The sequence below is a fragment of the Ranitomeya imitator genome, chromosome 2 (assembly GCF_032444005.1).
Source record: "Ranitomeya imitator isolate aRanImi1 chromosome 2, aRanImi1.pri, whole genome shotgun sequence".
Classification (NCBI taxonomy): domain Eukaryota; kingdom Metazoa; phylum Chordata; class Amphibia; order Anura; family Dendrobatidae; genus Ranitomeya; species Ranitomeya imitator.
The window spans coordinates 320,421,056-320,448,374 of record NC_091283.1 but is presented as its reverse complement, the minus strand read 5'-3'; the positions used below and the strand labels follow the sequence as shown (position 1 = coordinate 320,448,374).

The window sequence follows — 27,319 nt, the reverse complement described above, 5'->3', positions numbered from 1 at the left end:
ACAAATTACAGATATCACTTACAGTAAACTAACAATCACAGACTGATACAGAGGGGCGAGGACCCTGCCCTTGCGGGTTTATGTTCTACAGGATGGTGGGGAAGGAGACAGTAGGTTGGGGGTTGCAGCAACTCCGGTGTTGGTGAGGCGGTAGCTCCGGTAGTGGTGAGGAGGCAGCGGGGTCAGTGTAGGCTGTAAGCTTTCCTGAAGAGGTGGGTTTTCAGGTTGCGTCTGAAGGATCCGAATGTGGTTGATAGTCGGACGTGATGGGGCAACGAATTCCAGAGGATGGGGGATATTCAGGAGAAGTCTTGGAGGCCGCTGGGTGAAGAGCGAATAAGTGTGGAGGAGAGAAGGAGGTCTTGGGAGGACCAGAGATTACGTGAAGGAAGATATCAGGAGATTAGTTCAGAGATGTATGGAGGAGACAGGTTACAGATGGCCTTGTAGGTCAGTATTAGTAATTTGAACTGGATACACTGAGGGAATGGTAGCCAGTGAAGAGATTTGCAGAGGGAGAAGCAGTGGAGTATCGAGGAGAGAGATGAATTAGTCGGGCAGCAGAGTTAAGGATGGACTGGAGAGGAGCAAGGGTGTTAGCAGGGGGACCACAGAAAAGGATGTTGCAGTAGAGCGGGAGATCATCACACATCGTGCATCTCATAGTCCAGTGCCCATATACCCATCATACATATCCTCCATCCCATAGCCCAGTGCCAATATACCCATCATACATATCCTCCATCCCATAGTCCAGTGCCCATATACCCATCATACATCCTCCATCCCGTAGTCCAGTGCCCATATACCATATCCTCCAGCCCATAGTCCCGTGCCTATATACCCATCACACATCCTCCATCACATAGTCCCGTGCCTATATACCCATCATATATATCCTCCATCCCATAGTCCTGTGTCCATATACCCATCATACATATCCTCCATCCCATAGAACCGTGCCCATATACCCATCATACACATCATTCCATAGTCCAGTGCCCATATACCTATCGCACATCCTCCATCCCATAGTCCCGTGCTCATATACCATCATACATATCCTCCATCCCATAGTCCCGTGTCCATATACCCATCATACATATCCTCCATCCCATAGAACCGTGCTCATATACCCATTATACACATCATCCATCCCATAGTCCCATGCTCATATACCCATCACACATCCTCCATCCCCTAGTCCCATGCCATATACCCATCATACATATCCTCCATCCCATAGTCCAGAGCCCATATACCCATCATACACATCCTCCATTCCATAGTACCGTGCCCATATACCGATCATACATCCTGTACAGGATGTGTACAGGATAATAGAGTATAATAAAGTAGTTATGGATGAGCCTTAAAGGGCCACTGTCACCCCCCTCCAGCCGTTATAAACTGAAAGCCACCTTGTGCAGCAGTAATACTGCATTCTAACATGGTGGCTCTTTTAGTTTTTGGTGCATGTATTCCCCAAATAAAGCGTTTTATTACTTTTCCAAAGTACCTGTCCTTCTCCAGGGAGGCAGGTCCTCACCCCCCCTGCTTGAATCGCCACATGGCCGTCACTCAAATATTCCATGGCTCCGGGTGCCACCCCCTCTGCGCTGTTTTTTCTTGAAATCCGGCGCCTGCGCTGTGTACTACTGTGAGGGGCAGGCGCAGTGAGGTCTGGCCGTCTGACCTCACAGCCAGGCTTGCAGACTGCGCCTGTGCGGCCGCCCTGCCTATGAATCCCAGCCCCGCATTGTGCATAATGCATAACACACTGCGGGGCTGGGATTCCCAAGGTGGGTGGCCGCACTGTCCGCACACGCGCAGTCTGCAAGCCTGGCTGGGACGTCAGACAGCCAGAGCTTACTGCACAACTCAGTAGTACACAGCGCAGGCGCCGGTTTTGAAGCGAAAACAGCGCGGAGGGGGCGGCGCCGAAAGCCCCTGAAGATTTGAGTGACGGCAGAGTAGCGGTTCAAGCTGGGGAGTGAGGACCCGCCTCCATGGACAAAGAGAGGTATTTTGGATAAGTTTCAAAACGCTTTATTTTGGGAATACATGAACCAAAAACTAAGGCTGGTTTCACATTTGTGTTTTTTGGCGCTGCGTTTTAGCGCAAAAAAAAACGCATGCGTTTTTTTCCCTATATTTAACATTAAAAACGCATGTGTTTTTTTTTAATGCGTTTTGCCGCGTTTGACGATGCATGCGTCGTTTCTCTGCTTGCGTTTTGTTGCAGAAATGCAACATGTAGTAATTTCTAGAGGCGTTTTTTTGCGGCAAAAAAACGTATTGCTGTCTATGTAAACGCATGCGTTTTTAGCACATGCGTTTGGTTGCGTTTTTAAACGCATGCGTTTCCATAGAAAAAAACAAGTCTACACACTGATAAGCCACTCCCCACCATCAAGGTGATAAAGGGATCTAACCCTAAGGGTACCGTCACACTAAAATGACGCTGCAGCGATACGACAACGATGTCGATCGCTGCAGCGTCGCTGTTTGGTCGCTGGAGAGCTGTCACACAGACAGCTCTCCAGCGACCAACGATCCCGAAGTCCCCGGTAACTAGGGTAAACATCGGGTTACTAAGCGCAGGGCCGCGCTTAGTAACCCGATGATTACCCTGGTTACCAGCGTAAACGTAAAAAAAAAAACCACAACATACTTACATTCCTGTCGCGTCCCTCGGCTCTGTGCTTCTCTGCACTGACAGTGAGCGCCGGACAGCCGGAAAGCAGAGCGGTGACGTCACCGCTGTGCTCTGCTTTACGGCTGGCCGGCGCTCACCAGTCAGTGCGAGAAGCTGAAGGCGAGGGACATGACCAGACACCGGGAATGTAAGTATGTAGTGTTTTTTTTTTTTTACATTTACACTGGTAACCAGGGTAAATATCGGGTTACTAAGCGCCGCCCTGCGCTTTGTAACCCGATGTTTACCCTGGTTACCAGTGAAGACATCGCTGAATCAGCGTCACACACGCCGATTCAGCGATGTCAGCGGGAGATCCAGCGACGAAATAAAGTTTCAAACGATCTGCTACGACGTACGATTCTCAGCGGGGTCCCTGATCGCAGTAGCGTGTCAGACACAGCGAGATCGTAAGGATAACGCTGGAACGTCACGGATCGTGCCGTCCTAGCGACCAAAGTGCCACTGTGTGACGGTACCCTAACCCTATCCCCCCACCATCAAGGTGATAAAGGGATCCTAACCCTAACCCTAGGGATCCAAACCCTAGCCCCCCACCATCAAGGTGATAAAGGGATCCAAACCCTAATCCTAACCCTAACCCTAGCTATTTCTAGTGGGTTTTCTAGTTGATTTTGATGATTGGCAGCTGTCACACACTTATCATGCGTTTCAAAAATGCAAACGCAGGAAAAAACGCATGTAAACGCGTCAAAATGCCACGGTTTTCTTTACCGCATACGAAAACGCATGCATCTTAAAAACGCAGCGTTTGCACGCGTCTACATGCGTTTTTTTCACCACCTGCGTTTGCGTTTTTAACGCTGTGTTTTTAAACACAAATGTGAAACTAGCCTAAAAGAGCCACCTTGTGAGAATGCAGCATTACTGCTGCACAAGGTGGCTCTTTTAGTTTATAACGGCTGGAGGGGGTGACAGAGGCCCTTTAACTAACATTGTGCAGTGACTCTGCTTTCCACATAGTGATGGATATTTCTTGCTGCTGAAACTATGAGGGTTTTTTTCACGTTTAAACCTTTGTTAAACCCCTCTGATCAATGTGATCATACAACATACAAGCCTCTGATGGCTCCGGTGATGCCCTGTACTGCTGTGGTGCTGTGTATCATCACTGACTGTCTTTCTTTGGAAGGATATGTGCACACGTCAGGATTTCTTGCAGAAATTTTCCTGACAAAAACCGGACATTTCTGCCTGAAATCCGCATGCGTTTTTTTCGCATTTTTTCATGCATTTTTGGTGCGTTTTTGTGCGTTTTTTCCCAAATGCATAGAATAGCGGGAAAAACACAGAAAATCCGCAAAATTAATGACCATGCTGCTTTTTTTACCGCAATGCGTTTTTTTCGCGGAAAAAAACGCATCATGTGCACAAAATATGCAGAATGCATTCTAAATGATAGGATGCATAATGTATGCATTTTTAATGAGTTTTTATAGCGTTTTTACCGTGAAAAAAACACGAAAAAACGTGTGCACATAGCCCCATACCATATGGTCATTTGGCAGACGGCCATCTCTCCCAACTCCCCCATACACACAAATATTCCAGCTTTCCTGTGGTCTGTATGAGAGAGTCACCTCCAGACTCTTCTAGTGGAGGATTATCTACAGGAAGAACAAACGGATTATCCTCTGAAATTCAGGATGTTAGATCCTTCTCTTCCCTGACATCGTCTGTCGGGAGGCCCCCAAATACATTATATAGTTACCCAAACCCCCCGAAATCAGTAATTTCATGTAACTTTAGTCTATTGTGTTTGGGGGCATTAAAAGGTAACTTATTGGACTCTGCCTCTGGCCCGGCCTAATAGACCTTCATACATTGCAGCCCAGACACCATTATTAGGCATGTAAGTATCATAATAACTAGGTCGCCCCATACTATCGAGTGCTTGGGAGCGGGGGGGGCAATCAGCCAAACTCATCACACCTGTTTGCTTTTCACAGCAGCAAGTGGTTAATCTGCCAGGGTTTTTGTTGAAGCCTCATCTGTGCTGTGCCTGCGGTGCACATCTATGTTGCGTGCACAAAGAGATTAATTTCTTTTTAATAAATGTTTAACATGTTAAAAATTATAAAATGTGTCTTCTGCTTTTTCCATGTTTTTTCTTGTTACAAGAATTGTTGGAGCCCATTTTCGTTAGAAACATTTTAATGTTTCTGCTTTTTCTGGTGTTTTTCCTGTAATATTGGAAAGCCTAAGGCCAGAAATAAACCCCATAAATCACTGTACATGGAGACTTTGGTATCAGATCATTTCTGTCCGCGTTGATTGTGGAAACAAAAAATCTTTTCTAAAAGCCTCAAACTTCTGTGTGTGAATCAGAGCTGAGATCTAACGTGATAGAAGATTCCAGTGCGGGGAAGACGGGAAACCTTCATATAGAGGCCGGTGGTGATGGAGTCAGTGACGGACTCTGGACAAACATGTTTCTAGAGCCGTAGTAGAAGATGAAGATGTCATCCTCATCATGTAGTTATTTCTCCTGTCCCGTGTAATGAATATCTCCTGCAGTATTGCTAATGCCGATTCCAGGGTCGGTAAATGAGATGAGAATTAACGTTATGTAAGATGAGTCTATGAGAAACGTATTCAGCTGCCGACTCCGAGGAAGAAACTGCTGCTTGTCTGTGGCCTAAATATAATGGTTTTATTAGTGGATGTAAAGAAGGAAACTAAATACTGTAAAATAATAAATCTCATATGTTTCCCTTATTATCTTCAGTAATTGTATTATTACAGGATTCTTATGATGTTACATCGGCTCATCTTCTTCTCATTCAGGTCTCTACAATATCGGATCCTCTCAGTGAAGATCTTCTATATAAGAGAATTTTCCTGATTTACCCATTTAAGATGAATATGGACAGAGACAAGATGGCGGAGAGGATATTACACATCACCCTAGAGATCCTCTTCCGGCTTACCGGAGAGGTGAGAAACTCTGATGACGTCACATTACATCATTCTTATCTATGGGAATAACAGATGGACAGAACTGGAGAGGTGAGGACTCTGGAAAGGTCTGTAATGAGATTTATTATTGTGTCTCTCCATTACCAGGATTACACAGTGGTGAAGAAGACCTCTAGTGATCGCTGTCAGGACCCTGTGTTTGAAGGATGGGGAAGACACCTGAGCCCAATCACGTGGTCTGCACCTCACCCCCTGATACATGAGGACATCAATGACCAGAAGATCCTAGAACTCGCCTACAAGATGATTGAGCTGCTGACTGGAGAGGTGACAATGCTGGGACATTATACAGTAACACTATGAAGGGATCGGGGGGATGACGGTATCATTGTATGTGTCAGGTTCCTATAAGGTGTCTGGATGTCTCCGTCTATTTCTCCATGGAGGAGTGGGAGTATTTAGAAGGACACGGAGATCTGTACAAGAACGTCAAAATGGAGGTTCCCCAGCCCCTCACATCACCAGGTAATAGACAGGACTAAGTACATACAGTTATCTGTATGTAAAGAATGAATTCAGTCCCTGTATGTGTTTCCTCCAGATCTATCCAGTAAGAGGACAACACCTGAGAGATGTCCCCGTCCTCTTCTTCCAGAGGACTGTAACCAAGAAGATCCCAGTGCTCCTCAGGATCATCAGGTAGATGGAGAGAAGGTGTCATGAGATCTCCCCTATGATGTGTAGATGCTGGTGAAGGTCTTTTATTATTATTATTATTATTATTATTTATTTATTTATATAGCAGCATTAATTCCATGGTCTGTACATGAGAAGGGGTTACGTCAAAAAACAAATATCACTTACAGTAAACAAACTAACAATCACAAACTGGTACAGAGGGGAGAGGACCCTGCCCTTGCAGGCTTACATTCTACAGGATTATGGGGAAGGAGACAGTAGGTCGGGGGTTGCGGTAGCTCCGATGGTGTTGAGGTGGCTGTGCGGTCATTGCAGGTTGTAAGCTTCTTTAAAGAGATGGGTTTTCAGGTTTCTTTTGAAGGATCCAAATGTGGTGGATAACCGGCCATGTTGGGGCACAGAATTCCAGAGGATGGGGGATATTCGGGAGAAGTCTTGGAGGCGAGTGGGTGTGGAGCGAATAAGCGTGGAAGAGAGAAGGAGGTCTTGGGAGGACCGGAGATTACGTGAGGGAAGATATTGAGAGATTAGTTTGGAAATATACGGAGGAGAAAGGTTATGGATGGCTTTGTAAGTCAGTGTTAGTAGTTTAAACTGGATACGCTGGTAAATTGGGAGCCAGTGAAGGGATTTGCAAAGAGGGGAAGCAGGAGTGTAGCGAGGAGAGAGGTTAATTAGTCGGGCAGCAGAGTTAAGGACGGACTGGAGTGGTGCGAGAGTGTTAGAAGGTAGGCCACAGAGGAGTATGTTGCAGTAGTCGAGGCGGGAGATGATTAGGGCATGCACAAGCGTTTTGGTAGAGTGAGGGTTGAGGAAAGGACGGATTCTGGAAATATTTTTGAGCTGGAGGTGGCGAGAGCTTGGATGTGCAGTTTGAAGGACAGGGCAGAGTCAAGGGTTACTCCGAGGCAGCGGATTTTGGGGACAGGGGAAAGTGTGATTTCATGTATATTTTGATAGATAGATCAGAAAGAGAAGATATGTGTGATGGAGGAAAGATAATTAGTTCAGATTTGTCCACATTGAGCTTGAGGAAGCGAGAGGAGAAGGAAGAGGATATGGCTGATAGACACCTTGGGATTCTGGAGAGCAGAGAGGTGACATCTGGGCCAGAGAGGTAGATCTGAGTGTCATCAGCATAAAGGTGGTACTGGAAGCTATGGGAATTTGAGTTGTCCCAGGCCGAGTGTATAGATTGAGAAGAGTAAGGGCCCTAGGACAGAGCCTTGAGGGACACCAACACAGAGGGGGACGAGATGAAGAGGTAGTATGGGAGTAGGAAACGCTAAATGTGCGGTTGGTAAGGGATGAGGAGATCCAAAATAGGGCGAGGTCTTTGACCCCAAAGGAAGAGAGGATCTGTAGTAGGAACCGGGTTGGATGAGTAGTGTTTTTTTTTTTGTTTTTTTTTCCAAATATCAGGAATTATGGGGGGCATCATATTAAGAAAAGAGCTGTTGTGACTCTCATGCTGAATGTGTGGCTGGTAGGGGCCATTATACTGGGGTTGTGGTGGACTGTAAATGCCTCCATACTGAGTGGGATTTTTTATTTTGTGTAGCAGGTTGTGGTGGCGATAATTAGAGATGAGCGAATATGTTCGGAAAACGAACAGCAAACATAAATTCGGCACAAATATGGTACATTCGGATTCATGATCGGCACCACGAGCATTTTTCTTAAGATCGGAAAAAGTCGGTACCATTCGGTAAAAGACATAATAGAAAAGCCGGCAATACATGTGCCGCGTTTAGTAAAATCACATCCACCAATGTGGGAGACTGGGGTTCAAATCCTGGTTCTGCCCTGTTGGACATAATATACCAGTAGTGGTCCATAACACTATGGCGCCTACCTCAATAAACATGAGTGTCACAAACAAAACAGAGTAATGCCAGCTCGGACGTCGCCTAGATTAACGAGTTCCGCGTCAGATGTCGATGAACCAGGATAAATCTGATGATAAATAGGCTACTGGACCAAACCATACATGGACAAGGCAAGAGACAACCTACAAAACGGTTACCGTGGCCAAGCGGAACCTAACCCCATAAGCCTAACACATTGCACCAAAAAAGCAAAAACTTAGATCTCTTTAGTGAAAAAACATCTTACTATATCATTACACCTTATCTAAAGTCAGCATTTCAACTAGACATCTCAATAAAGAGTAAGGGGGTTTCTTAGTGAAAAGATATACATTTTATTATACATGTTAACATATTAGATAGACAAAAATACAAAGGGCGTTCATATATGAGAAGCAGCTAAAAATAATTGTTACCATAAAAAGTTGGTAAGTGTGACACTTAGGGTAGAGAAAAACAATCGTGTCTCAATCGGCACTATTGCACAGAGTGGTATGGAGTGATAATTAGATTTGCTGCACCGTATGGAACTAGTTAATAGGTCAGATTAGAGGTTAACACATTAGTTATACCTAGAGTAGTTATGCGTTACGATAAGGGATCTATTTGCAGTATGAATATAATCTGCACCTTATGGCTCCTAATTACTCCCCATCATGACCAAATGCAGTTGTTGAACCAGTCTGTCCATGGTATCAAGGGGAAGTAGATATAATTTACCTTGAGACATGATGATTACCCTGTGCTGGAGCAATGATGAGACACGCAAGGGCCTTGACGCACGTTTCACCGCCTTCGTGACGACCTTTGGTCTATATGATTGCAGTCCTCCTGAATTGATATGGTGTTGTGTGTCAAGAGGGAGACATCAGTTCTGAAGGTAAGCAAAGATATGATGGTAAAGGAAAGTCTATTTTTGGTATCCCTCACCGGCATTGCCCGGGCATTGTAACTAACTGTGGTTAATTACAACAAATTATATTGATTATCCTTCATCCCATAGTTCAGTGCCCATATACTATTATTATTATTTATTTATATAGCACCATTGATTCCATGGTGCTGTACATGAGAAGGGGTTACATACAAATTACAGATATCACTTACAGTAAACTAACAATCACAGACTGATACAGAGGGGCGAGGACGCTGCCCTTGCGGGTTTATGTTCTACAGGATGGTGGGGAAGGAGACAGTAGGTTGGGGGGGTTGCAGCAGCTCTGGTGTTGGTGAGGCGATAGCTCCGGTAGTGGTGAGGAGGCAGCGGGGTCAGTGTAGGCTGTAAGCTTTCCTGAAGAGGTGGGTTTTCAGGTTCTGTCTGAAGGATCCGAATGTGGTTGATAGTCGGACGTGATGGGGCAACGAATTCCAGAGGATGGGGGATATTCGGGAGAAGTCTTGGAGGCCGCTGGGTGAGGAGCGAATAAGTGTGGACCAGAGAAGGAGGTCTTGGGAGGACCGGAGATTACGTGAAGGAAGATATCAGGAGATTAGTTCAGAGATTTATGGAGGAGACAGGTTACAGATGGCCTTGTAGGTCAGTATTAGTAGTTTGAACTGGAGACACTGAGGGAATGGGAGCCAGGGTGTTAGCAGGGAGGCCACAGAAAAGGATGTTGCAGTAGACGAAGCAGGAGATCATCACACATCCTGCATCCCATAGTCCAGTGCCCATATACCCATCATACATATCATCCATCCCATAGCCCAGTGCCCATATACCCATCAAACATCCTCCATCCCATAGTCACATACCCATATACCCATCACACTTCCTCTATCCCATAGTCCAGTGCCCATATACCCATCATACACATCCTCCATCCCATAGTCCAGTGCCCATATACACATTATACACCTCATCCCATAGTCCAGTGCCCATATACCCATCATACATATCCTCCATCCCATAGCCCAGTGCCCATATACCCATCAAACATCCTCCATCCCATAGTCCCGTGCCCATATACCCATCGTACATATCCTCCATCCCAGTGCCCATATACCCATCAAACATCCTCCATCCCATAGTCCCGTGCCCATATACCCATCGTACATATCCTCCATCCCATAGTCCTGTGTCCATATATCCATCATACATATCCTCCATCCCATAGTCCCGTGTTCATATACCCATCATACATATCCTCCATCCCATAGTCCTGTGTCCATATACCCATCATACACATCATTCCATAGTCCAGTGCCCATATACCCATCACACATCCTCCATTCCATAGTCCAGTGCCCATATACACATTATACACATCATCCCATAGTCCCGTGCCCATATACCAATCATACATATCCTTCATCCCATGGTCCAGTGCCCATATACCCATCATACATATCCTCCATCCCATAGCCCAGTGCCCATATACCCATCAAACATCCTCCATCCCATAGTCCAGTGCCCATATACCCATCATACATATCCTCCATTCCATAGTCCAGTGCCCATATACCCATCATACATATCCTCCATCCCATAGCCCAGTGCCCATATACCCATCAAACATCCTCCATCCCATAGTCACATACCCATATACCCATCACACTTCCTCTATCCCATAGTCCAGTGCCCATATACCCATCATACATATCCTCCATCCCATAGTCCAGTGCCCATATACCCATCACACATCCTCCATCCCATAGTCCCGTGCCCATATACCCATCATACATCTCCTCCATCCCATAGTCCAGTGCCCATATACCCATCATACATATCCTCCATCCCATAGTCCAGTGCCCATATACCCATCACACATCCTCCATCCCATAGTCCTGTGTCCATATACCCATCACACATCCTCCATCCCATAGCCCAGTGCCCATATACCCATCACACATCCTCCATACCATAGTCCAGTGCCCATATACCCATCACACATCCTCCATCCCATAGTCCTGTGTCCATATACCCATCACACATCCTCCATCCCATAGTCCAGTGCCCATATACCCATCACACATCCTCCATCCCATAGTCCCGTGCCCATATACCCATCACACATCTCCTCCATCCCATAGTCCAGTGCCCATATGCCCATCATACATATCCTCCATCCCATAGTCCAGTGCCCATATACCCATCACACATCCTCCATCCCATAGTCCCGTGCCCATATACCCATCATACATCTCCTCCATCCCATAGTCCAGTGTCCATATACCCATCACACATCCTCCATCCCATAGCCCAGTGCCCATATACCCATCACACATCCTCCATACCATAGTCCAGTGCCCATATACCCATCACACATCCTCCATCCCATAGTCCAGTGCCCATATACCCATCACACATCCTCCATCCCATAGTCCCGTGCCCATATACCCATCATACATCTCCTCCATCCCATAGTCCAGTGCCCATATGCCCATCATACATCTCCTCCATCCCATAGTCCAGTGCCCATATACCCATCACACATCCTCCATCCCATAGTCCTGTGTCCATATACCCATCACACATCCTCCATCCCATAGCCCAGTGCCCATATACCCATCACACATCCTCCATCCCATAGTCCTGTGTCCATATACCCATCACACATCCTCCATCCCATAGTCCCGTGCCCATATACCCATCATACATATCCCCATCCCATAGTCCCGTGCCCATATACCCATCACACATCCTCCATCCCATAGTCCCGGGCTGGGTGGCGCTGAGCAGGGAGTTCCTGGAGATGTGCTGTTATGTAACCTGGCAGTGCGGCTCTGTGTGCGGCCGCTGATGATGCGATTTTCTATGCTGGTAACAATAGAGCGCTATTCTGTCATTTCTGTCATGTGCTCTCTGCTCCTTTCTGGGGGCAGACAATGGCTGGAGCTTATGTTCCCAGGGATGCTGGATTTCTCCCACCCGGTCAGTGTCTGCTGAGGTGTTGTGGAGTGGGAAAACTGTTTCTCATAGCAACCAATCACAGCTCAGCTTCTTTTAAACAGCTCTGGTAAAATGGAAGATGGTTAGTGATTGGTTGCTATGTGGAATGGGCGTGGCTTGGCACGCACGCACGCACACACACACACACACACACACACACACACACTCACTCACTCACTCACTCACTCACTCACTCACTCACTCACTCACTCAGCTTTATGTAGATAGACAGATTTTTTTTTCTTTCTTTACGTTGGAGGGCCCAATTCCAGCTGTTGCTGTCGGACCTGTGATTTCTGTCTCCTCCACTGTGTACAGGATAATAGAGTATAATAAAGTAGTTATGGACGAGCCTTAACTAACATTGTGCAGTGACTCTGCTTTCCATATAGTGATGGATATTTCTTGCTGCTGAAACTATGATGTTTTTCACGTTTAACCCCTTAATGACAGCCAATACGCCTTTTACCTGACCTGAGATATAAGAGAATAGCCTCCCCATACAGGTGACAATCCAGCAACTGTGGGCTGTCCACTATAGCTGACAATTTTCTGCATCAGCCACGATCAGTGTTTGCACCGTCCAAATCTGTTTAACCCCTTAGATGCTGCTGTCAATAGTGAATACATCATTATATATGGTTAACAGAGTGTGGGGGCTTCCTATTTAACCAAATTGGTGCCCTCAGATCATGATTTTGTGGTCCTGATGTTTGCCATGGCAATTCATGACCAAATAGCGGCCTTAGAGTCTGACGGCTGTTGTAACCTGTTCAGACGTTAGAGGCATTTAGGTGGTAAAAATACACATTTTCATTTCTGTCATACCACTTTGCATTAATTCCTGTAAAGCACCTGAAGGGTTAATAGACTACCTGACAGCAGTTTTTGATATGTCAGGGGGTGCCGTTTTGAAAATGGTATCACGTTTGGGGGTTTTCCAATATCTGAGACCCCTAAAGTCACTTCAAACATGGATAAGTCCCTAAAAAATAAATTTAGTAAATTTCCTTGAAAAAAATAAAAAATTGCTGCTACAATTTTAAACCTCCTAAAATGCTAAAAAAATAAAATATCATTTTACAAATGGTGCTGACGTAAAGCCGACATGTGGGGAATGTTATTTATTAATGGTTTGCTGTGGTATGACTATCTGGATTAAAGGGATAATCATTTAAAGCTTGAAAATTGCTAATTTTTTAACATTTTTCTCAAATTTTTGATATTTTTTATAAATAAACACAATGTATTGACCTAAATTTACCATTATCATAAAGTATAATGTGTCATGAAAAAACATTCTCAAAATCACTGGGATTTGTGGAAGCGTTGCAGAGTTATTACCACATAAAGTGACACTGGTCAGATTTCAAAAATTTGGCTCCGTCACTAAGGGGTTGAACCTTTGTTAACCCCTCTGATCAATGCGATCATACAACATACAAGCCTCTGATGGCTCCGGTGATGCCCTGTACTACTGTAGTGCCGTGTATCATCACTGTCAGTGTAATACTAACGGCCCCATACACATGAGATAAAAGTTGGCTGAACAGTCATTTGGCAGACGGCCATCTCTCCCGACTCCCCCATACACACAAATATTCCAGCTTTCCTGTGGTCTGTATGAGAGAGTCACCTCCAGACTCCTCTAGCGGAGGATTATCTACAGGAAGAACAAACGGATTATCCTCTGAAATTCAGGATGCCAGATCCTTCTTTGCCCTGGCATCATCTGTCGGGAGGCCCCCAAATACATTATATGGTCTGCCAAACCCCCGAAATCAGTGATTTCATGTAACTTTAGTCTATTGTGTTTGGGGGCATTAAAAGGTAACTTATTGGACTCTGCCTCTTGCCCGGCCTAATAGACCTTCATACATTGCAGCCCAGACACCATTATTAGGCATGTAAGTATCGTAATAACTAGGCCGCCCCACACTATCGAGTACTTGGGGGCAGAGGGGCATTCAGCCAAACTCATCACACCTGTTTGCTTTTCACAGCAGCAAGTGGTTAAACTGCCAGGGTTTTTGTTGAAGCCTCATCTGTGCCGTCCCTGCGGTGCACATCTATGTTGCGTGCACAAAGAGATTAATTTCTTTTTAATAAATGTTTAACATGTTAAAAATTATAAAATGTGTCTTCTGCTTTTTCCATGTTTTTTTTCCTTGTTGGAACCAATTTTCTTTAGAAACATTTTAATATGTTTCTGCTTTTTCTGGTGTTTTTCCTGTAATATAGGAAAGCCTAAGGCCAGAAATAAACCCCATAAATCTCTGTACATGGAGACTTTGGGATCAGATCATTTCTGTCCGTGTTGATTGTGGAAACAAAAAAGCTTTTCTAAAAGCCTCAAACTTCTGTGTGTGAATCAGACCTGAGATCTAACGCAGGGCTGCTACTAGGAATTTCGGGGCCCCATACTGACAAAATTTTCGGGCCCCCTTCAGGCTCTGCCCCAGTTCCGCCTCCACCTCGCAAACTTTCCACAGTCCCTCCGCCCTTTCTTTGAAACACTCTACTTCTGCACCACGTCATCCTCACCAATCACACATTAGTGTCAGGAGATCGGTGCCCAGTCCATACGCTGCTGTGCGAGCACAGACCGATAGCCCCATTTCAAAAATTAAACTGCCATAATAATAATAAAGATGTTTCTTGATCATGCAACAATAATTTCCCACCCCCCTTCCAAACCACAACCAAAACTTATAAGTTACTGGATTATCCTGAGCTGCTGCCTGATTATATAAATTGGGCATTTGGTTTTGCAGCAGGTCAGGATCATCCAGTAGCTTACACATTGCTGTTGGGGAGGAGGAAGATAAGGGGGAAGGTATGACTGTATCATGCAATCACGTATTGATATGGTGGACAAACGAATACATGGACTTGTTATTAAAGGTACCTTCACACTGAGCAACTTTGTAACGATAGCGATCCGTGACGTTGCAGCGTCCTGGCTAGCGATATCGTTGTGTTTGACACGCAGCAGCGATCAGGATCCTGCTGTGACATCGTTGGTCGGAGCTAGAAGGCCAGCACTTTATTTCGTCGCTGGATCTCCCGCAGACATCGCTGAATCGGCGTGTGTGACGCCGATCCAGCGATGTCTTCACTGGTAACCAGGGTAAATATCGGGTTACTAAGCGCAGGGCCGCGCTTACTAACCCGATGTTTACCCTGGTTACCATTGTAAAAGTTAAAAAAAACACAGTACATACTTACATTCCGGTGTCTGTCCCTCGCCGTCACCTTCCCTGCACTGTGTCAGCGCCGGCCGTAAAGCAGAGCACAGCGGTGACGTCACGTGGGTGACGTGATTATATATATATATATATATAATTAAAAAGGAGTCAAGAGTAAAGGAGTGATCACCCCCCATTTATTTATTTTACTGACTTTTATAGCAGTACTAATTCCAAAACTCTTTAGGCATTGTTCCCACGGTCAGTAATAGCTACAGGAAAGTAGACCCCCTAAGGAACTTATCTAGATGTGTGGTGAGCACTTTGAACCCCACAATTGCTTGACGGAAGTTTATAATGTAGAGCCATGAAGATAAAAAATCGTATTTTTTCAAACAAATGATTTTTGCCCCAATTTTTTTATTTAACCAAGGCTAACAAAAGAAATTTGACCACAAAAGTTGTTGTGCCATTTGTCCTGAGTACGCTGACACCCCATATGCCGGAGTAAACCCCTGTTTGGGCGCACCGCAGAGCTTGGAAGGGAAGGAGCACTGTTTGACTTTTTCAACGCAGAATTGGCTGGAATTGAGATCGGACGCCATGTCGTGTTTGGAGAGCCCCTGATGTGCCTAAACAGTGGAAACCCCCAATTCTAACTGAAACCCTAACCCCAACACACCCCTAACCATAGCCCCAACACCAACTATAGCCCCAACTCTTATCATAATGGGAAGGTGGAAATAAATACATTTTTCTTATTTTATTATTTATCCCTAATTAAGTGGGTGATAAAGGGGGGGTTTGATTTACTATTTTTAGTGGGTTTTAATGTTTGTCAGCTGTCACATGCTAAAAGCTCACTTTGTATTGCAAAAAAATAGTTTTTGCGTCTCCACATTTTGAGAGCTGTAATTTTTCCATATTTTGGTCCACGGAGTCATGTGAGGTTTTTTTTTTTTTGCGGGGCAAGTCGACGTTTTTATTGGTACCATTTTCGGGCACATGACATTTTTTGGTCGCTTTTTATTCCAATTTTTGGGAGGCAGAATGAACAAAAACCAGCTATTCATGAATTTCTTTTGGGGGAGGCGTTTAGACCGTTCCACGTGTGGTAAAATTGATAAAGCAGTTGTATTCTTTGGGTCAGTACGGTTACAGCGATATCTCATTTATATAATATATTTTTATGTTTTGGCGCTTTTATACAATTAAAACTATTTAATAGAAAAAATAATTATTTTTGCATCGCTTTATTCTGAGGACTAAAACTGTTTTATTTTTCCAGTGATGGAGCTGTATGGGGGCTTGTTTTTGGCGGCACAAGATGACGTTTTCAGCAGTACCATGTTTAATTATATACGTCTTTTGGATCGCTTGTTATTCCATTGTTATCACAGACTCACAGTATGATGATTAAGCATTTTTTTTAAGTGGAACAATTGTATAGGTCGGGTCGTTACGGACGCAAGGATACTTTATATGTACCACCTGGGCCTTGTTGGAATGTGCCCCCCCCCCCCCATGCAATGCAGACGGACCACCTGTGCCTTGTTGGAATGTGCAGCAGCCCCCCCACCCACCCGTTTGAATCCGTGCAGCAAACCTCTCCACCCCCGGGCCCTGTTTGAATCCGTGCAGGTGCGTGCAGCCAGCAAACAAAGCCCCCCCACCCCTGGGCCCTGTTGAAATCCGTGCAGGCAGCAAACAAACGGTACAAACCCCCCCACCGGGCCCTGTTTGAATCTGTGCAGGTGCGTGCAGCCAGCAAACAAAGCCCCCCACCCCTGGGCCCTGTTTGAATCCGGACAGACCGGTACTTACCCTGCTGGCCCGCCACCTCCACCTGCTCGTCCGGTCTGCAGAGCTGCTGCAGCAGCCTGCATTGTCCTGCCAGTGTCCCCCGTCGCCTCGTCCGGTCCCTCGTCGTCCGGTGGTCCCCCGATGCCGACTTCCTCTGCTCCTCCCGATCCTCCGCCGTCTGCTCCTCCGCCGTCTGCTCCTCCGCCGTCCGTAGCCACCCACGTGGCACAGCACACTGCACGCTGCTCTGCTCCGTAAAGAAGAAGTGGAGCAGGGCAGCGTGTGACGTCACTGGCCCATGATGCACCGGGCCTTAAAGCTACAGCGCTCATTTAGGCGGCGCTGCATAACATTACGGTGACGCCACCACAGTGTTGTTGTTGGCGAACTTGGCATAAATTAGTCGGCAGATTCGGCACAGTGGCGCAGCCTGAATAAAATGTCAGGGGGCTGCCAGCGTGTTCGGGCCCACCTTTTTGCTCCTCATCACCGGTCCCCCCATACTGGTGTAATGCCTGTCATGCCCTGATGACGACCCTGATCTAACGTGATAGAAGATTACAGTGCGGGGAAGACGGGAAACCTTCATATAGACGGCCGGTGGTGATGGAGTCAGTGACAGACTCTGGACCAGTGGTCCCCAACTCCAGGCCTCGAGGGCCGCCAACAGTGCAGGTTTTCAGGATTTCCTTAGTATTGCACAGGAGTTGGAATCATCACCTGTGCAGATGATCACATTACCACCGATGCAATACTAAAGAAATCCTGAAAACCTGCACTGTTGGCGGCCCTCGAGGCTTGGAGTTGGGGACCCCTGCTCTGGACAAATATGTTTCTAGAGCCATAGTAGAAGATGAAGATGTCGTCCTCGTTATGAAGTACCATATTTTTCGGACTACAAGACGCAATTTTTCCCCCCCAAAAAAGGGGGGAAAATGTGGAGTGCGTCTAATAGTCGCAATGCAGGCTTACCGTGGCGGCAGAGGTGCGGGGATGAGGAGGCGCAGTAAGCGGGGTCCCTTTCTCCAGTGAGGTGATGCAGCAGCCCGGTAAGCAGCAGAACTGGGTGAATCCTGTTGTTATCTGTGGTGGCGGCCATTTTCCTGAGGCCGCGCGTGCGCAGATGGAGCGCTCTGCTTCCCGGGGCTTCAGGAAAATGTCCGCCGCGATCTCCATCTGCGCACGCGTGGCCTCCCGCGGCCATTTTCCTGAAGCCCCGGGAAGCAGAGCGCTTCATCTGCACACGCGCGGCCTCAGGAAGATGGCCGCCCCCACCGATGACAACAGGATTCAACCGGCTCTGCTGCTTACCGGGCTGCTGCATCACCATACCGGGGAAAGGGACCCCTCTCACGCCATACCTCTCACTGCACCTCCTCATCCCAGCACCTCCTCATCCCAGCACCTCTGCCGGTAACCACTGCTGCAACTCTCCCATGGACACCAGGCCGTGGCATCGCCCACCTAAGCAGGAAGGGACCCTGCTCAGGTGCACGCCACACCGCATCACCCCACCTCTGCCGACACCATGCCTCCTGTGACCCTGCTCTGCCACCGCCAGCCCTCAGGTAAGATACTGTAAATTCAGACAATAAGACGGACCCCCATCTTATAAAAAATCTTTTTTTCTGCAATTTTCACCCCAAATTTGGGGTGCGCCTTATGGTCCGGTGCGTCTTATAGTCCGAAAAATACGGTAGTTATTTCTCCTGTCACGTGTAATGAATATCTCCTGCAGTATTATTAATGCCGATTCCAGTGTCGGTAAATGAGACGAGAATTAGCGTTATGGAAGATGAGTCTATGAGAAACGTATTCAGCTGCCAAGGAGGAAACTGCTTGTTGTCTGTGGCCTAAATATAATGGTTTTATTAGTAGATGTAAAGAAGAAAACTAAATACTGTAAAATAATAAATCTCCTCATATGTTTACCTTATTATCTCCAGTAATTGTATTATTACACAGGATTCTTATAATGTTTCATCGGCTCATCTTCTCATTCAGGTCTCTACAATATCGGATCCTCTCAGTGAAGATCTTCTACAGAAGAAAATTTTCCTGATTTACCCATCAAAGATGAATATGGACAGAAACAAGATGGCAGAGAAAATATTACACCTCAGCCTAGAGATCCTCTTCCGGCTTACTGGAGAGGTGAGAGATTCTGATTACGTCACATTACATCATTCTTATCTATGGCCATAACGGACAAAACTGGTGAGGTGAGGACTCTGGAAATGTCTGTAGTGAGATTTATTAATGTATCTCTCCATTACCAGGATTACACAGTGGTGAAGAAGACCTGTAGTGAGCGCTGTCAGGACCCTGTGTCTGAGGGATGGGGAAGACCCCTGAGCCCAATTACGGGGCCTCCACCTCACCCCCTGATCCATGAGGACATCAATGACCAGAAGATCTTAGAACTCATCTACAAGATGATTGAGCTGCTGACTGGAGAGGTGACACTGCTGGGACATTATACAGTAACGCTATGAAGGGATCGGGGGGGTGACGGTATCATTGTGTGTGTCAGGTTCCTATAAGGTGTCAGGATGTCGCTGTCTATTTCACCATGGAGGAGTGGGAGTATTTAGAAGGACACAGAGATCTGTACAAGAATGTCAAAATGGAGGTTCCCCAGCTCCTCACATCACCAGGTAATAGACAGGACTAAGTACATACAGTTATCTGTATGTAAAGAATGAATTCAGTCCCTGTATGTGTTTCCTCCAGATCTATCCAGTAAGAGGACAACACCAGAGAGATGTCCCTGTCCTCTTCTTCCACTGGACTGTAACCAAGAAGATCCCAATGCTCCTCAGGATCATCAGGTAGATGGAGAGAAGGTGTCAGGAGATCTCCCCTATGATGTGTAGATGCTCGTGAAGGTCTTTTTTTATTATTATCATTATTATTATTATTTATTTATATAGCAGCATTAATTCCATGGTCTGTACATGAGAAGGGGTTACGTCAAAATACAAATATCACTTACAGTAAACAAACTACCAATCACAGACTGGTACAGAGGGGAGAGGACCCTGCCCTTGCAGGCTTACATTCTACAGGATTATGGGGAAGGAGACAGTAGGTCGGGGTTGCGGTAGCTCCGATGGTGTTGAGGTGGCTGTGCGGTCATTGCAGGTTGTAAGTGGAGCGCCCCCAGACACAGGGCCACGCGTTTCGGTACCGGGCCTCTCTGGTTCGGTTCTGAGGCTGTCACGGTGGCTAGACTCGGTCCGCGACCCTGCTAAGGGGCGTCCAATGAAGGTGGTAATACAGTCTGTCAGGGGTTCGTGACGCCACCTGTGGTGTTCGGTCAGGGTGACCGACGCTGCTGTGGGGTCCGCTGGGGTGATGGAATGGCAGCTGGCTGGTGTACCTTCCCACAGGTGAAGTATGTCCCCAGGGCTTCCCAGTAATGTGGATGGTGATGGTGTGAGGTGCAGGCAATAACGAGGACACAAGGTTGCAGTCTCTTTACCTTTTTACTGAAGGCTTCAATATACTCAGTCCAGAGCACGTTCAACCGGGCTATCGGAGACCGGCCGGTCCGATGGGCACATCCAGAGTTTCCCTCGCAGATGGAAATCGTTGCCTACCAATAGCGCCTGTGTGTTGTAGTCCTACCCTGTTGAGCATTCGGAATAGTCCTCACAACTGCTGCTCTCGTTCGTTCGTTCTCTACAGCTTTCTTTCTCTCTCTCGTTCTTTGGTTCCAGATGTTGCTAGTTTCTAACAACCCCCAGGTATATTTTGGCTCGGACGCCACCCGTTTGATGGGAAGGCTTGGAGGTCTTCCGGGACCCTAGAGACGCCTGTTATGACCTGGTGGTTAGGAGCACCAAGAATGACCTGATGGTTAAACTCACAGGACAAGCTCTGGGAAGTGGGAACTTTGCTGACCGCAATCCCTAATCCTATAACACACACTAGAAATGGCCATGGAGCGTACCTAACAGGCCTAGACGCCTCGGCACAGCCTAAGAACTAGCTAGCCCTAGAGATAGAAAATAAAGCCTACCTTGCCTCAGAGAAATTTCCCCAAAGGAAAAGGCAGCCCCCCACAAATATTAACTGTGAGTTGAGATGAAAGTCACAAACACAGAAATGAAACAGGTTTAGCAAAGGGAGGCCAGACTAACTAAATAGACAGAGGATAGGAAAAGGTATCTTTGCGGTCAGCACAAAAACTACAAAAGACCATGCAGAGTGTGCAAAAAGACCCCCGCACCGACTCACGGTGCGGAGGCGCCACCCTGCATCCCAGAGCTTCCAGCTAGCAAGACAAAATCATGAAAGCAAGCTGGACTAGAAAACCATGAACAGAAAATAACAAACGGGGACTTAGCTTCTAGCAGGAAGAGACAGGTCTCCAGTAAGATCCAAGAGCGAACTGAACCAGCACAGGAACATTGACAGCTGGCATGGAGTAACGATCTGAGTGGAGTTAAATAGAGCAGCCATCCAAAGGATAAACCACGTCACCTGTGTAAGGAACCTCAGAAGCAGCAGCTTCACTCACAGCCACCAGAGGGAGTCCATGGACAGAACTCGCCGAAGTACCATTCACGACCACAGGAGGGAGTTCGACAACAGAATTCACAACAGACGCCCCTCTCCCAATGTTGCCCCCTATGTCTTCGTAGGTGTAGAAGGTAGACAGCCAACCTATGATTAACTGTCCAGCGGAATTTGAAGTAAGGCCTGAAGTCAGTTACTCCTACGGTGATCCGGCCACCGACTACGCGCCTCAGTAAGATGTTGCCTTCCTCTCTCGGCACGACTCTTACTGGCTCTCCTTTGTGCTGATCTTGTTTACACTGTTCCACAATATCCTTCCCTTTGTGTCTCTCTCTTAGGATACCGCCGCAAGGTGTGCAGGCGCGGTTCCGTCACGTTCTGTTCTGTTCACTAGGCACCTGCCAGGTTCCCACGCCTGACAGGGACCCCCCTGTGCCTTCTCCCTGCAACACCCCCTGCCACGGGATGTTGCCTGGTTCCAACCCAGTCAGCTTCTGACTAACTTCCTCCCCAGCCCCTAGTTTTACCAGTGTGAGGAGTGGCCCAATAAATAAAGCCTTTTTCTCCCCCTAGTGGCCGGAGTGGGAAGTGTAATGTGTTCTAGTGATACCTGGTCAGGAGAACTCCTTAGTGCCATCAGACATACCGCTGCTCCCCTTAGTGGCAGAGCGCTATACTGCAACGACCAGGTCTCTGGGGCACTGCAATCCCCCCCCGGTTAAATCCAGTACTCCTGGACTGGGAAAGAAGAACAACAATATAATACAGTGAAAGACATACAAAAATTTTTGAATGCTAAGAACAAGTAATTAGAAAAGGTGCTTCCCTTTATGGGCGGTGAGGACGCTTGAACGTTACAAACAAAAACAAGATTAAATATTTTTAAATAACATTTTTGACTATAAATAACTCTCAGTACCCAGCCGGGTATTCTACTAAGTGCAAACTATGAGCAATAAGTTAACTTTTCCTATAAGGGCGTATACACTGAACCCACTAAAGGCCTACCATAAAATACTATTACAACATTTCAACTTTCTTTCCGTTCCAACTTCACCAATGCAGGACCGCCTAGCTCCTTGGCTGAGCCTACTGCCATTGTGCCGACCATCTTTCTACATTTCTCGGGAGGACTCTCTCTCTAACCCCTAAAGGGTTGAAGGTAGCAGCAGGAAACACAGTGAACTATGTACATATTTCGGATCTTCGAGGTTTATTGCTGCGATGCTGATGACCGAGACAACTCCGCCGGCAACAGTGGGTGGGGCCATCCCTCCGGGTACACGCGGGCACTCGGCGTGGTCACAGGAGATTCTGGGCTCCAATCCGGGGTCTGAGTGGCGACGGTTCTGAATCTCGCAACACCCGAGGAACTGACAGTCCCAGGGGCTGAGCTTTCGGTCTCCACCGCGACAGTGTCCACAGTGCAGGTAGTAGTTTCCACAACAGTACACGTGAGGAGCATCACCGTGGTCTCGGTGACAGTCGTGGTCCGGTCACAAGGGGGCACCCTCGCTATGGGGGACGACTTCGCCGCCGCCTTAGTGGATGACATCATGGGGGCTGGCCGCTTCCGCACATTCAAGGCGAACCAACCCCACTCCCCGAAGTGCCGGGTGTAGGTGACCTCGTCCCCCTTGTATAGGTCCCGATCCGGGTGGCCCTCTTTGAGATGGGACTCTACATCCCTTCTATTTACAAAAACCTCGGAATATATGTCCGGCTCCTTAATAAAGCCCCATCCTCCATGGAGCCGGAACTCGACAACGGTGCCCTGCCTGCGCGGGGCCTGGTGGGCGGTACGGTCTTTGCGAGCCCGCTCCTTCACCTCAAGGTCTCGCCGGAAGTGGGCCTCCCATTGGGCCTGGCGATGCTTCTCTGACTCCTTCCACCGCTGATCCAGCTGGGCCTGGTACTGCTCCCAGCTAAGGGCCTCGACCCGCTCTCCCTCCTGTGTCTGCTCTCCGGTAAACCCCATAATGTTCGACCCCGGATTCACCCATCGGCACACCGTACGCTCGGCATAGACCTCGCCTGGCATGGTAAGCGGCGAGATCGGGGCCTTAAGGAAGTGTTCCATGCCCGTGGGCTGATCCCATTGTGGGAGACACTGAAGTCTATCGGTCCCAGGGAGAGGAGGCGCTGCGACGGGGCCAATTAACAGGTCCTTCGCCTGCGAGATGGGGTCAGCAGACTCACTGGTCGGGATGACTTCCTCCCCTGCGGTCGGCTCTGGTGATGGCAGAGGATCCGGGGTCGGGAGTTCCTCCGCCGGCGTCTCCTGGCACGGGGCCTTGGCCTCCAGCCGCCACTGGAGAAGCTGTTCCGTAAGATCCTCCATCTCACTCTGCAGAAGACCGGTCCCAATGGTGGAGGTTTGGCTGCTAGGCTCGTCCGGGTAGCTGGGGGAGCCCTCTGCTTCCACCCTGCAGTCTGGGTCTGAGCTACTGGCCATGGCGTCCTCCACGTGGGTCGCTTCCTGGTCTCTTTCCCGCTCTCTTCTTCGTGGGTGGTTTCGTTTCTTGTTTCTCCGCCCCCCATTGAGAATCAGGAGGCGGATCTCGGCTGCTGACGGACACGTCCTCACGGTGCAGAAATATTTAGACTGGGCGGCCATTTTCGTTCGCGCCCTTCAGTTCTGCTACGCCCACTTCCACACCCTTCTTCTCTGGCGCTCCTCGTGGCGCAGCAATGGCGGCAGTTTTGGCGGGAATCTTGCGCCAATAGCAATGCACAGTCCTTGCAGTAAATCACAATTCCAACGTCTCAATCACAGTTCCAAGGCACACATGACCCAATTCTTCAGGTTTAAGTACGATCCTGTTCGTGACGCCAAGTTGGAGTGCCCCCCCAGACACAGGGCCACGCGTTTCGGTACCGGGCCTCTCTGGTTCGGTTCTGAGGCTGTCACAGTGGCTAGACCCGGTCCGCGACCCTGCTAAGGGGCGTCCAATGAAGGTGGTAATACAGTCTGTCAGGGGTTCGTGACGCCACCTGTGGTGTTCGGTCAGGGTGACCGACGCTGCTGTGGGGTCCGCTGGGGTGATGGAATGGCAGCTGGCTGGTGTACCTTCCCACAGGTGAAGTATATCCCCAGGGCTTCCCAGTAAGGTGGATGGTGATGGTGTGAGGTGCAGGCAATAACGAGGACACAAGGTTGCAGTCTCTTTACCTTTTTACTGAAGGCTTCAATATACTCAGTCCAGAGCACGTTCAACCGGGCTATCGGAGACCGGCCGGTCCGATGGGCACATCCAGAGTTTCCCTCGCAGATGGAAATCGTTGCCTACCAATAGCGCCTGTGTGTTGTAGTCCTACCCTGCTGAGCATTCGGAATAGTCCTCACAACTGCTGCTCTCGTTCGTTCGTTCTCTACAGCTTTCTTTCTCTCTCTCGTTCTTTGGTTCCAGATGTTGCTAGTTTCTAACGTCCCCCAGGTATATTTTGGCTAGGACGCCACCCGTTTGACGGGAAGGCTTGGAGGTCTTCCGGGACCCTAGAGACGCCCCTCTCCCAATGTTGCCCCCTATGTCTTCGTAGGTGTAGAAGGTAGACAGCCAACCTATGATTAACTGTCCAGCGGAATTTGAAGTAAGGCCTAAAGTCAGTTACTCTTACGATGATCCGGCCACAGACTACGCGCCTCAGTAAGATGTTGCCTTCCTCTCTCGGCACGACTCTTACTGGCTCTCCTTTGTGCTGATCTTGTTTACACTGTTCCACAATATCCTTCCCTTCGTGCCTCTCTCTTAGGATACCGCCGCAAGGTGTGCAGGCGCGGTTCCGTTCCGTTCTGTTCTGTTCGCTAGGCACCTGCCAGGTTCCCACGCCTGACAGGGACCCCCCCCTGTGCCTTCTCCCTGCAACACCCCCTGCCACAGGATGTTGCCTGGTTCCAACCCAGTCAGCTTCTGACTAACTTCCTCCCCAGCCCCTAGTTTTACCAGTGTGAGGAGTGGCCCAATAAATAAAGCCTTTTTCTCCCCCTAGTGGCTGGAGTGTGAAGTGTAATGTGTTCTAGTGATACCTGGTCAGGAGAACTCCTTAGTGCCATCAGACGTACCGCTGCTCCCCTTAGCGCTATACTGCAACGACCAGGTCTCTGGGGCGCTGCATAAGCTTCTTTGAAGAGGTGGGTTTTCAGGTTTCTTTTGAACGATCCAAATGTGGTGAATAACCGGCCATGTTGGGGCACAGAATTCCAGAGGATGGGGGATATTCGGGAGAAGTCTTGGAGGCGATTGAGTGTGGAGCGAATAAGCGTGGATGAGAGAAGGAGGTCTTGGGAGGACCGGAGATTACGTGAGGGAAGATATTGAGAGATTAGTTTGGAAATATACGGAGGAGAAAGGTTATGGATGGCTTTGTAAGTCAGTGTTAGTAGTTTAAACTGGATACGCTGGTAAATTGGGAGCCAGTGAAGGGATTTGCAAAGAGGGGAAGCAGGAGTGTAGCGAGTAGAGAGATTAGTCGGGCAGCAGAGTTAAGGATGGACTGGAGGGGTGCGAGAGTGTTAGCAGGGAGGCCACAGAAGAGGATGTTGCAGTAGTCGAGGCGGGAGATGATTAGGGCATGCACAAGCGTTTTGGTAAAGTGAGGGTTGAGGAAAGGACAGATTCTGGAAATATTTTTGAGCTGGAGGTGGCGAGAGCTTGGATGTGCAGTTTGAAGGACAGGGCAGAGTCAAGGGTTACTCCGAGGCAGCGGATTTTGGGGACAGGGGAAAGTGTGATTTCATGTATATTATGATAGATAGATAGATCAGAAAGAGAAGATATGTGAGATGGAGGAAAGATAATTAGTTCAGATTTGTTCACATTGAGCTTGAGGAAGCGACAGGAGATGGAAGAGAATATGGCTGATAGACACTCCGGGAATCTGGAGAGCAGAGAGGTGACATCTGGGCCAGAGAGGTAGATCTGAGTGTCATCAGCATGAAGGTGGTACTGGAAGCTATGGGAATTTGAGTTGTCCCAGGCCGAGTGTATAGATTGAGAAGAGTAAGGGCCCTAGGACAGAGCCTTGAGGGACACCAACAGAGAGGGGGGCGAGATGAAGAAGTAGTAGGGGAGTAGGAAACGCTAAATGTGCGGTTGGTAAGGGATGAGGAGATCCAGGATAGGGCGAGGTCTTTGACACCAAAGGAAGAGAGGATCTGTAATAGGAGACAGTGGTCAACTGTGTCGAAGGCAGAGGACAGGTCTAGAAGGAGGAGTATAGATAATTGTCTGTTAGCTTTGGCTGTAAGTCTTTAGTAATTTTGGTCAGGGCAGTCTCAGTGGAATGGTAGGGACTGAAGCCAAATTGTAGGTTGTCGAAGAGAGAGTTAGATGCAAAGTGAGAGGAAAGTTCAGCATGGACGTGCTGCTCAAGGAGTTTGGAGGCAAATTGGAGCAAAGATATAGGGAGATAGCTTTTGGGTCAAGGGAAGGCTTTTTGAGGATAGGTGTGATTGTGGCATGTTTGAAAGCGGAAGGGAAGTTACCAGAAGTTAGTGATAGGTTGGGGAGGAGGTGGGATGGGATGGGGTCAATGGCACAAGTGGTGAGGTGTGATTTGGAGAGAAGATGAGCAAGCTCCCCTTCAATGATTTTGGAGAGGGAAGTTATGGGGTTAGGGCATTGGTCTGGTATACAAAGAGGTCTTGTGCTCAGTTTTGTTTTATCCACCAGTATTATATGTTTTATACTTGTGTAATAAGAACGGT

At 47.8% G+C, this 27,319-nt stretch overlaps 1 protein-coding gene across 2 annotated transcripts in view; it reads left to right on the top strand.

Moving 5' to 3' along the window:
• The window catches only part of LOC138663473 (zinc finger protein 182-like), a 62,359-nt gene that overhangs the window by 5,878 nt on the left and 29,162 nt on the right, over nt 1-27,319 (top strand). Inside the window, exons 2-9 of one of the 2 annotated variants that reach the window (XM_069749698.1) lie at nt 5,507-5,656; nt 5,786-5,965; nt 6,040-6,163; nt 6,240-6,337; nt 19,093-19,242; nt 19,368-19,547; nt 19,622-19,745; nt 19,822-19,919. In XM_069749698.1, coding sequence (XP_069605799.1) covers nt 5,507-5,656; nt 5,786-5,965; nt 6,040-6,163; nt 6,240-6,337; nt 19,093-19,242; nt 19,368-19,547; nt 19,622-19,745; nt 19,822-19,919 — 1,104 coding nt within the window. Of the gene's footprint in view, nt 1-4,900; nt 5,657-5,785; nt 5,966-6,039; nt 6,164-6,239; nt 6,338-19,092; nt 19,243-19,367; nt 19,548-19,621; nt 19,746-19,821; nt 19,920-27,319 lie in introns of those variants that run through there. The other variant, XM_069749696.1, reaches the window with a different exon arrangement.